Genomic DNA, 12,470 nt, shown 5'->3' with positions numbered 1-12,470 from the left:
GAAGGTTTTGTTGTGTAGACTGTTTCCATTCCGTGTATTTCTACAGGTACACACGTCGGTTTGTGCTCAGCTAACCACAGCAGTTTAGGATGAGGTTCTTAATGCCGCATGGATTTTGCTGATTGGTTCTACAAAACTAATGGTGAACTTCTTGTTGTCTATCTTGTTGTTGTTGGTAGGTGATGTGTGTGTGAACACGCACGCACTGCCTGTATACAGGGAGCGATGTGTGTGAACAAGGACTGAGCTTCCATATATGTACATATATAAACAAGGCTTCGAAGGTTTCGAAGTGTGTTTATGCGGATTTTATAACATTCTTCCAGAAGCGCATTTGTGAGATCACATACTGATGTTGGACGAGAAGGCCTGGCTCTCAGTCTCTGCTCTAATTGATCCCAAAGATGTTCTATCGGGTTGAGGTCAGGACTCTCCTGCAGGCCAGTCAGGTGTGTCCACACCAGACTCTGCCATCCATGTCTTTATAGTCATGATGGAAGAGGAAGAGGCCAGCTCCAAACTAGAATTGTCCAAAATGTCTTGGTGTACTGAAGCATTCAGAGTTCCTTTCACTGGAACTAAGGGGCCAAGCCCAGCTCCTGAAAAACAACCACACACCATAATCCCCCCTCCACCAAACTTTACACTTGGCACAATGCAGTCAGACAAGTACCATTCTCCTGGCAACCGCCAAACCCAGACTTGTCCATCAGATTGCCAGATGGAGAACCGTGATTCGTAACTCCAGAGAATGTACCTCCACTGCTCTAGAGTCCAGTGGCGGCGTGCTTCACCCCACTGCATCTGACGCTTTGCATTGCACTTGGTGATGTATGGTTTGGATGCAGCTGAAAACCCAGTCCATGAAGCTCTCTGCACACTGTTCTTGAGCCAATCTGAAGGCCACATGAAGTTTGGATGTCTGTAGTGATTGACTCTGCAGAAAGTTGCTGACCTCTTTGCACTATGTACTTCAGCATCCACTGACCGCGCGCTATCAGTTTACGTGGCCTACCACTTCGTGGCTGAGTTACTGTCATTCCCAAACACTTCCATGAGCTCCTGAGAGCGACCCATTCTTTCATAAATGTCTGCATGCCTAGGTGCTTAATTTTATACACCTGTTATCACCTGATTGCTGATCATTTGGACGGGTGAGCAAATACTTTCGGCAATATAGTGTGTGTGTGTGTGTGTGTGTGTGTGTGTGTGTGTGTGTGTGTGTGTGTGTATTGTAAATACACAGTATTTATATATAGACCACAGATCTTCCATCTCCTTTTCTAATGGGTCCTAATCCTATTCCTGGCCATAATCATAACACTTTCACAATATCATATGGTAAGCTTCAGTGCTTTGTCATGATTTTTTTAATCCCGAAAGAACTTTAAGAGATTAACACATATCCTGGTCACCACATAGAGGTATGACAGCAAAGACAACCTTTGAAAATAAGAGTGCAGTATAGGAAAGCTGCATGGTATTCTGACAGGTAATGGCATGACCAAACAGGCCCCTGCTCCTCTTCCCTAAGACAAAGTGTCTCTGAGGTAATCTGATACACAGCTGAGCTGCTGCAGCGAGGTTGCTTCAGTGAGGCTGCTTCAGTGAGACTGCTTCAGTTAGGCTGCTTCAGTGAGACTGTTTCAGTTAGGCTGCTTCAGTGAGGCTGTTTCAGTTAGGCTGCTTCAGTGAGGCTGTTTCAGTTAGGCTAATTCAGGCAGACTGCTTTAGTTAGGCTGCTTCAGTTCTATAGGCCTTGTGTGAACACACACACACTGCCTGTGTGTGAACAAGGACTGAGCTTCCATATATATACATATATAAACAAGGCTGTCCAATGTGCCTGTTATGATTCATTAGGTTTTATAAGGGATCATTTGGTAGAGGTTTATTAGGGAGTTATACCCCTACCTAACCCTAGGACACACTCCACTTGTCAGCTTGTGACTAACTGCCTAACCCTAACCCTAACAACATAACAATAACAGCCTAATCCTAACCCGTCTTGTGATCAGGGTTGTGGGGTTGATTCTCAGCTAGGCCATGGCTGAACTGCTGTTGAGTAAGGGACTTAACCTCAACTGCTTGCTGGCTCCAGGGCTGCCACTGTTTATCTTTATTGTTTTATCATTTGATCTCCTCTCTGAAGGCTCTGGCTGAGGGTTTTGGTTTTTAATTTGCAGAAACTGAAAGTAAGAATTCCCGAGACCCAACGGATCTTTGTGCTTTTGCCGAACAACTGTAGATCAGAACTTGAGTGTTCCAGTGAGTGCGAGTTCCGCTCCCGAGACTGGTGTTTATTAGTGGGTCTCCTGTTTCACCTGCAACATTCAGTTCAATATTCAGATGGTTCTAAAAGGCATAAGTGCCAGTTAGCATCCATCCACCACTGCGACATAAACAAGACTAAACTACAACTTTATATATCTTAACAGGCAGGCGTGAAACAGAACTTAGGCAGATCTGTCTGTCGTCGCCTTACTTATCCCATTACTTACTTACTCATACCATGCGGCAAAGGCGCAATATAGTTATTAAGGCTAAATATACTATTTCTAATTCTTACCCGAGTTCAGAATTTTCCTCCAACTCGCTACTACGTTTGTGAATTTACGATCGTCATGCTTGCCTGTTGCAGATGTTTTATCGGTTGCTCAAATATTAATTTTTTTCATAACTGCACGCGCGGTCATGTTGCCCAACCTTCGCTATTGGCCGGTTTGATGTGAGCACTTGGTGAGGTTGCGCCCCGAGTGAGAGTGTGTGAGAGTGTGTTGATGTGAGAGAGCGTGTTGATGTGAAATGCTGTGTCAAAGTGCATTATTGGCTTAATGTGGATTACATACGTTTCAACAGCAATGTTAAGAGGTGGCGTGATGTGTGGATCGTCGATTAATAAAAATAAGTATTTCAGTTTTTCTTATGCAAATAATTTTTGAGTTTTCATCGAAGTGGTTTGAACTTCGCTTTCGGGATGGGAGACAGAAAATACTTCGACAGCCGTATTCATTACATCGTAAGTAACATTTAATTCACCAGTCAACAACAAGTATGGCGTTGTGTAATATTTATTGTCGTGCACTCCAAGTTTTCTCCTTGTATCTGGGGTTAAAGTTAGTGTTAGTATCTACTGAATATGTCTAGATGAAGTATACTTCTGCATGCGAGTCTGTAGGCGCCGCCCCGGTGTTCACTATCAGAAGTAGTGTGCTACATCAGCATATTACTGGCTGTCGTATTCACCTACCCGAAAGACCCTACGTGTCTCGTTACATATGGCAGAGATTTGCAGGTTATATGAAAACATGCATGTACGCAAACGTTTGGGAGTCACTTCAGCTCACCTCATCTTGGAGTTATACGTTTGGAATGTAAACAGTGATACTGCTCCCAGAAATGTAAATGTAAGACACTGAAATTAGTTTAAAGGTCGAAGTAAGAAATATAATTGTTTAAATAAATACAACTGAGGAGATTATTAATTCTCTTTGTCAGTCATGGAACTTGCATATAGTGTTATAATTTACTCATGATAGCTGAGTACATTTCATAATAGAAATAATATATAAGGATTTAGGACAGACCTAACAGTAGGGTTTGCCTCACCGGCAGTGAATATCACAGTAATATTGTTAGGTCTAGGAAATGTCTAGGATGTAGCTGGTCTTCTTAATTACGTTTTTGAGACCTCTGACCTGTCTTGTGTGTGAGTTTGAACATATTCAGACATTTCCCAACACATGTGTGCTCATGCAGAGATATGCATTCACATTATATAATAGGATATGATCCTTAGCATTATGCTATAGAAAGCATGTAGTAGCAAACACATAATATGAATGTTATTGCTAGCAAGTGCAGGTGGAAATATGGCAAATATTCGCATGCACTGTTCAGCCTGAGATTATTCAACTCTGCTGTCCTGAGGCCTTCAGAAAGCTGCCGTCTGGTCAGACCCAAACTCTGTGGACAGGAATAACTTGAATGCATTGTTTACAAGCTCAACAGGATTGTGTCCAAGTGAGGACAGAACTTCCAGGGCTTATTTTGTACTCAAGAGGTCTTTGAGGAACTAGCTAAAAAAAGCATTTGCTTGGTCTACCAGTTTAGCCAAAATACAAGAAATGAAAGTTGGAGAAACAGGGAAAAATCCAGAAGATTCACACATCTCAGACAATCTACACCACAGAGACGTCTGCTTGGCAGCACTGAGGGGCCATACATTTGAGGTCTTCATCTCTGAACCAGATGTAGGTCTGTGGTACACACCCTGAGTCTTATTGCCTGCTTCTTTGTTTCAGTCAATGCGTTGCCATGTATTACATGCTGTAGTGACATCTTAAGGTCTTACAGCAGTGACCTCAGTTAGTGGCATTTTTATTTATGTTTACAGATTTGTGTCTTGCATACACATGAAAAAAATCTCAGAGAGAGAACAGTTGTCAGTGAGATCATATAAGCTGGCTGCTTAAACTCCTGTTGGTCCTGTTGGTCCTTTAACCCATGAAGGCAGCACATGAGTGAGAGCAGGTGATGTGGCCTTGAGCCCTTTCTGGAAATGAATCACAGGAAGCTCTGATCTATAAAAGTATGTTGGGGTGTGTCTTACACAACACTTGCATATTACGAACAGCTTTTTTCAGTGACAGAGAAGTCACCATTTCTAAACATGTTTACAGCAGTGCATTGTTGTTGTGTGTAACATTGAAAATATGGTCTTCAGATCAGTGGAACTACTCCAGATCAGTGGGCTCATGTTTGCCTGCTGGATTCTGTGCAATGCCAAATAACATGGACGAGATAGCAAGCCAGTCCCTCCTCGACGAGTCAAATCTTCTGTCGAGACACATCAGTCCACTGTTATTAGTATGCTGTCATTAGTCCTCTGTCATTAGTTCTCTGTAATTAGTTCTCTGTAATTAGTCCTCTGTCATTAGTCCTCTGTCATTAGTCCCCTGTAATTAGTCCCCTGTCATTAGTCCCCTGTCATTAGTCCCCTGTAATTAGTCCCCTGTCATTAGTCCTCTGTCATTAGTCCCCTGTAATTAGTCCTCTGTCATTAGCCCTCTGTAATTAGCCCTCTGTAATTAGTCCTCTGTCATTAGTCCTCTGTCATTAGTCCCCTGTCATTAGTCCTCTGTCATTAGTCCCCTGTCATTAGTCCCCTGTCATTAGTCCTCTGTCATTAGTCCTCTGTAATTAGTCCTCTGTAATTAGTCCTCTGTCATTAGTCCTCTGTCTCTCTTCAAGTAGGTGAGTAGGGGTTGTTGTCTCTTGTCAATAAAAGTGAATTACAATGACAGGAAAAAAAGAGATAGAAGCTTACAAAAATGCACATGGCTAATATTTCATAGAGGAATTATAAATAAAGAGAATCCTAAATATATTTTTATATTCTAGCAGGGTAGCTGGCTGCTTGCTAAAAAAACATTTCATGTGACAGGAGCTGGTGTTAGCTGAGCAGAAGCTGAAACCTGAGGTAAGGTAGTGGCTAAACCAGGCTAGCCATAACCGTGTCTCATGAGAAGTTTAACATTTGCTGGCATTTCAAGCTTTTGAAGGACATCCATATAACATTAAATACAAACTCATTCAACACCATCTAATATGGCAAACCACTTAAAAAAGGTAAGTTGTATAGCTATACAGACATTCATAGCAGACAATGACGTGACTTTATTTTATACTGTTATAATTGTCTATTGATTTGCACATTGTTTACAATGATGAAAGTTGAAAGCTATGATTTAAACAAATATGTATTCTGGTTGTCTCATTATTCTTACATACAGGTGCATCTCAATAAATTACAATATAATCAAAAAGTTTATTTATTTCAGTAATTCAATACAAAAAGTGAAATGCATATATAGATTCATGACTAAGAGTGATCTATTTCAAGTGTTTATTTCTGTTCATCAAATCAAATCAAATCAAATATATTTGTATAGCGCTTTTCACAACATATGTTGTCAAGCATGTTCATGTTGATGATTGTCTTACAACCAATGAAAACCCAAAAGTTATTATCTCAAAAAATTAACATTTTATTAAGACCAACTCAAAAAACATTTTTAATTCAGAAATGTTGGCCTACTGAATAGTATGTACAGTAAATGCACTCAATACTTGGTCAGGGCTCACTGTGCATGAAATACTGCATCAATGTGGCGTGGCATGGAGGCGATCAGCCTGTGGTACTGCTGAGGTGTTATGGAAGCCCAGGTTGTTTTGATAGCAGCTTTCAGCTCATCTGCGTTGTTGGGTCTGTTGCCTCTAATCTTCCTCTTGACAATACTCCAGTTTCTCTATGGGGTTTAGGTCAGGTTAGTTTGCTAGCCAACCAAGCAGTGTGATACTGTGGTTATTAAACCAGGTATTGGTACTTTTATCAGTGTGGGTAGGTGCCCCATATTTCCATCTCCAAAAAGCTAGTCAGCAGAGGGAAGCATGAAGTGCTCTAAAATGTCCTGACAGACGGCTGCACTGACTTTGATCTTGATATAACACAGTTGACCTACACCAGCAGATGACATGGCTCCCCGAACCTTCACACTAGAAGCCTCACACTTGACCTCATGCTGCTTGAATTGTGAGCCTCTCCACTGTTCCTCCAGCAGTTATCCCAGTGGTTTGTGCACCTTTTTCTACCACACTTTCCTTCCACTCAACTTTCCATTAATATGTTTGGATGCAGTACTCAATGAACAGCCAGCTTCTTTAGCAATGACCTTTTGTGGCTTACACAACTACAGTGACTGACTTCTGTACATCTGTCAAGTCTGCAGTCTTCCCCATGATTGTGTATCCAGTACCAGACTAAGGGGCCATTTTAAACACTTAGGAAGCTTTTGCAGGTGTTTTTTGTTAACTATTCTAATTTTCTGAGATAATGACTTTGGGGTTTTCATTGGCTGTAAGCCATAATCATCAACATTAACAGAAATAAACACTTGAAATAAATCACCCTGTTTGTCATGAATCTATATAATATATGCGTTTCACTTGTATTGAATTACTGAAATAAATTAACTTTTTGATGATATTTATTGCGATGCACCTGTATATGTCATCCATTTAAAAATATTATGTACTGTTGGCGTTTAAAGTAGTATGCACTGTTGTCATTCTAAACTGTTCAGGGTCGCCATCTCTGTATCTCTCTGAATGAGTGAGAGTTCTAATCACCACACCAGTGCCATTCTTACTAATGCTGCAGTAGACGCCTTCAGCAGCCTTCATGACACTGACTCATCTCCAGTGTCAGTGGTGTTGATGTTCCCTGAACTGGTGTTGATGTATAGAAGGCAAAGCAGTAGGATAATGGGATTACAGGATAACGGGATGACTCCCCGACAGTTTTCACTCTGCTTGCCATCATTTCCTATGGCATGGAAAGTTCTGGAGGTTAGAGAACTGGTCTTGTGATCAGGGTTGTGGGTTTCATTCCCAGCTAGACCATGGCTGAACTGCTGTTGAGTAAGGCACTTAACCTCAACTGCTTGCTGGCTCCAGGGCTGCCACTGCTCTGTTTATCTTTTTTTATCATTTGATTTCCTCTCTGAAGGCTCTGGCTGAAGGTTTTGACTTTTATTTTGCAGAAACTGAAAGTAAGAATTTCCGATACCCAACGGTTCTTTGTCCTCTTGCCAAATAACTGTAAATCAGAACTTGAGCTGACAAAGTTCTCCAGTGAGTGTGCGTTCAGCTCCCGAAACTGGAATTTATTAGTGGGTTCCCTGGTTCACCTGCAGTACGGTTCAATGAAGATGCATCAGTGCCAATAAAGTAGGCTATCCAGAGGCTAAATAAGTGATATCAGAATGTGAGGTATTTTGAATTTTACTATTTATTAAGAGGCAGGAACTCAAGTGCTTTGCAATAGCAAATAACCTGAAATATGACTTTTAGTCCTGAAAATAACTCACAAGGAAGAATGTTTAGTAAGCATGTTCAGTAACCACTGGTAACCCTTAAGGTCAAACTACTGGTAACCCTTAAGGTCAAGCACAAACAGAAACCTCTAGAGCATCAGAATATGTATGGAACACTAGAACTGCTCCCCTCAATTTATATTATCGTTGCAGACCACAGTTCTAGGTTAGTAAGGAAGTGTACAGAAGACAGACGTGTCATACTTACACATGACCACAGCTTCACAACCTTCCCCTTAGTGGACATCACCCATATCTGCTTTTTTTTTTAAACTTTTTTTTATTTTACCATATAACCATAGGACATGCTGTATATACTTCCAATATAGTCAATGAATCAATGAATGAGTCAATGTGATATATTGTGGTGATATATGTAACGACGGGTGTAGGAAGCAGACACCACGACGTATACGGTGAACATAGAACGTTTATTGACAAAAAAGACCTAAACTCCGTGTGGAGGATGAGTACAGCTCTCCGACACTCACACAGACACGTAGCTTTAGACAAAGACGAGCACAAGACACTGCGCAAACGCACATTAAATAGGTGATGAACACAGACCCTCGTGATCTCGAGATAAGGCACAGGTGCGACTACGAACACACTCACAAACAACCCACACCCACGGAACTACAAACATGGACATAACGACACGCAGACAACGTAGCGACACGCCCACGGGGAAGGGTCCCGAGCTGTCACCGTGACAATATATATATAAAATATTATTATTATATAGTATAATATTATATATATGTATATATAATATAATATTATATATATATATATATATATATATATATATATATATATATATATATATATATATATATATATATATATATATATTAGGGGTGGGACGCGATTAAAAAAATTAATCGAATTAATCGGAAGCTTTGTAATTAATTAATCAAAATTAATCGCATTTTAATCGCATTTCAGTATTAAACATGAGAAATATTAATTTAAGTTTGAATGATGAATGAATCAATGAACGTAATCATAAACTTCAACATCTTGTTTATTTTTCCACCAGTCTACTACACAGACCAATATATGTGTAGTGTGCAGAAAACAGTTCAGAACATTGGAAATTCTGATCAAAAATGTTGTTTAATTTTGGGAGTTTTGCTCAGGATATTGGAAGAATTGAAGTAAATCAGAAGATGTTTTTTAATAGCATTTTAGATGGTAGACTTTCTTTAATTTCCCAGGCTTCTGCCACAGGCATCTCCATAGTGCCTAGAAGTGGTCTTCTGCATGCTCAAAGCAAATGACTGGATCTTCATCATCTATAGATTCATCATCTATATGAGCTGTCACACCAAGATCATTCTTGTTGCTAACAGAGGTCCAGTGATCCCCAGTCAGAGCCACATTTGTGGCACTCTTCACAATAACCTGTTTTAATTCTTTCCTCATCATACAGCTGCTGGATTTTCTTCGACATTGTCTTTCTGGGGTGAGTTTCCCAAAACGTTCTTAGCGCCAAGTACTTCGTTACCTCATTCTTACATACGAGGTTAAGAAGTACTTAGCGCTAAGAACGTTTTGGGAAACTCACCCCTGGACGGTAGTTCGTAACTTGCATCAGTTGACGCAATGTGCAGCGCTTCTTGTAAGTCTTTATCTTCGACCACAGGGAGCGGACAACACAAATAATGTGACGCGTCATGTATAAACGCGTGCGGAGTCGCGCGCTACGGCCACTCGCGAAAGTTTAATCCAGTCTTAATGGTCCAATGAAGGTAATTTAAAAACCAGGACATTTCCTCACAGGATGTGAATTACGGACGTTTGGTCACCCTATCGTATTAGGAATACATTTAGCAGCTAAGTTATCATTACTGACCTGCGCATTAAGCTGGGCGTACACTGTGCGATTTTGGGCCCATTTTCAGCCGATTTTTCCCCCAACATGTTTTGCGTTGAGGTGGTAATGAAGGGTGGAAGTGCTCCTGTGATAAGCGAACTCCTTCCTGCATAAAGTGTAAATAACACTATTTTTGTGTTTGTACTTCCTTCTGGAAGTTTCTTATATTTAAATTTCTCATCCACCAGCGTAGCCTCTTCAGTCATCTCCATCATGATCTTATTGTGCGTCCATATAATCTGTATGTCTGGAACTCGTGCACTGAGAAACATTCCGGTGCAAAAGTGTCTCGTCCATTAAATGCGTTAAAATGCGTTAATTTTTTTAGTGCGTTAATTTTCCTGTAATTAATTAATCGAAATTAACGCGTTAAAGTCCCACCACTAATATATATATATATATATATATATATATATATATATATATATATATATATATGCAGTGTACTTAGGAAAGATTTGTAGAGATATTACAAATTTTTGTAAAGTACTCAAAGTTTCCAGAATGTTTCCAGCTCCAGTTTCCAAAATGTTTAATACTATTGTTTTATTGTAGTTTATTTGTTTATTGACTGACCTTCAAGAGTTCTTACTGTTGGTTCATGTACATGGTTCATCAAAACCTGTCCAACTTAATGCAGTCCCAGCAGGGAGGAGACATGGAGGATTTCTAACCCTATAGGCCCAGAAAACTCCAAGACTAAATTACCTTAATCTTTCTTTCTCTTCCACTCTCTCTCTCTCTCTCTCTCTCTCTCTCTCTCTCTCTCTCTCTCTCAGGGTGATTTCACATGGCGGAGTGAATGTGGTCGTTCTTTCCGTCTGATGCCCGTGGCTCTACAGAGTCTGTCTGAGCTAGAGAGGGTTCGTCTGCAGGACGTGGCCTTCACACGACTGCTTCAGGACTATGACCTGGGCTGCCAGATCACCATCCCTAAAGGTACACACACACACACACACACACACACACACACACACACACACACACACACACACACACACACACACACACACACACACTCACAGCCTGTTAGGGAGGCTGAGGGAATCTCTGGTGCTGTGACAAGGTCTATTCATTTGTCTACAGAGACAATGGGTAAGCATCTCTGGTAAAGCGTCTGGACAGACAACACAGCAGGAACTTATGACCTGCTACTTCCTGTTTCACAATCGTTCCCTCTTTATCAGACCGCTTGCAAAGAGGCGAGAACCCACCATAGTTCTGCAAAACCATGAATCTTACAGACGCTCAGAAGTCTCTGGAGGTTCTCAGGAAAACCTTTGATGAAAGAGAACACAGCCGTAACAGTAGAGCAGTTGGCACAGCAGTTAGGAGTGTAGGAGTGGGTCTGGTGTAGTTAACCCCCAGAAGTGCAGGAGTGAGTCTGGTGCAGTTAACCCCCAGAAGTGCAGGAGTGAGTCTGGTGCAGTTAACCCCCAGAAGTGTAGGAGTGAGTCTGGTGCAGTTAACCCCCAGAAGTGCAGGAGTGAGTCTGGTGCAGTTAACCCCCAGAAGTGTAGGAGTGAGTCTGGTGCAGTTAACCCCCAGAAGTGTAGGAGTGAGTCTGGTGCAGTTAACCCCCAGAAGTGCAGGAGTGAGTCTGGTGCAGTTAACCCCCAGAAGTGCAGGAGTGAGTCTGGTGCAGTTAACCCCCAGAAGTGCAGGAGTGAGTCTGGTGCAGTTAACCCCCAGAAGTGTAGGAGTGAGTCTGGTGCAGTTAACCCCCAGAAGTGCAGGAGTGAGTCTGGTGCAGTTAACCCCCAGAAGTGCAGGAGTGAGTCTGGTGCAGTTAACCCCCAGAAGTGCAGGAGTGAGTCTGGTGCAGTTAACCCCCAGAAGTGCAGGAGTGAGTCTGGTGCAGTTAACCCCCAGAAGTGCAGGAGTGAGTCTGGTGCAGTTAACCCCCAGAAGTGTAGGAGTGAGTCTGGTGCAGTTAACCCCCAGAAGTGTAGGAGTGAGTCTGGTGCAGTTAACCCCCAGAAGTGCAGGAGTGAGTCTGGTGTAGTTAACCCCCAGAAGTGCAGGAGTGAGTCTGGTGCAGTTAACCCCCAGAAGTGCAGGAGTGAGTCTGGTGCAGTTAACCCCCAGAAGTGCAGGAGTGAGTCTGGTGCAGTTAACCCCCAGAAGTGCAGGAGTGAGTCTGGTGCAGTTAACCCCCAGAAGTGTAGGAGTGAGTCTGGTGCAGTTAACCCCCAGAAGTGCAGGAGTGAGTCTGGTGCAGTTAACCCCCAGAAGTGCAGGAGTGAGTCTGGTGTAATTAACCCCCAGAAGTGCAGGAGTGAGTCTGGTGTAGTTAACCCCCAGAAGTGCAGGAGTGAGTCTGGTGCAGTTAACCCCCAGAAGTGCAGGAGTGAGTCTGGTGTAATTAACCCCCAGAAGTGCAGGAGTGAGTCTGGTGTAGTTAACCCCCAGAAGTGCAGGAGTGAGTCTGGTGCAGTTAACCCCCAGAAGTGCAGGAGTGAGTCTGGTGCTGTGTGCTGCAGCTGTGGTGGTCTCGGCAGGTGTTGGAACATGATCTGGCCCAGCTGCAGCATGACTGGGTGCCGTCTATGTGTGAGCAGCTGTGAAGAGAACTGTAACATCTGAGGTTCAGCTACAAGCACTGGGACAGCCGAGAGCTGTAATTGAATAGCGGAGCTGCCTGATTGTGAGCT

At 42.2% G+C, this 12,470-nt stretch overlaps 1 protein-coding gene across 3 annotated transcripts in view; it reads left to right on the top strand.

Annotated features, from left to right (window-relative positions):
- The window catches only part of LOC143512065 (rho GTPase-activating protein 6-like), a 30,034-nt gene that overhangs the window by 8,108 nt on the left and 9,456 nt on the right, over positions 1-12,470 (top strand). Inside the window, exons 1-2 of one of the 3 annotated variants that reach the window (XM_077001948.1) lie at positions 2,416-3,019; positions 10,596-10,755. In XM_077001948.1, coding sequence (XP_076858063.1) covers positions 2,978-3,019; positions 10,596-10,755 — 202 coding nt within the window. In that variant the 5' untranslated portion in view covers positions 2,416-2,977. Of the gene's footprint in view, positions 1-2,415; positions 3,020-5,474; positions 5,632-10,595; positions 10,756-12,470 lie in introns of those variants that run through there. The other 2 variants (XM_077001949.1, XM_077001947.1) reach the window with 2 other exon arrangements.

This window comes from Brachyhypopomus gauderio, chromosome 4 (assembly GCF_052324685.1).
Source record: "Brachyhypopomus gauderio isolate BG-103 chromosome 4, BGAUD_0.2, whole genome shotgun sequence".
NCBI lineage: Eukaryota > Metazoa > Chordata > Actinopteri > Gymnotiformes > Hypopomidae > Brachyhypopomus > Brachyhypopomus gauderio.
The sequence above is the reverse complement of the archived record's forward strand: the minus strand, read 5'-3'. Positions and strand labels throughout refer to the sequence as shown.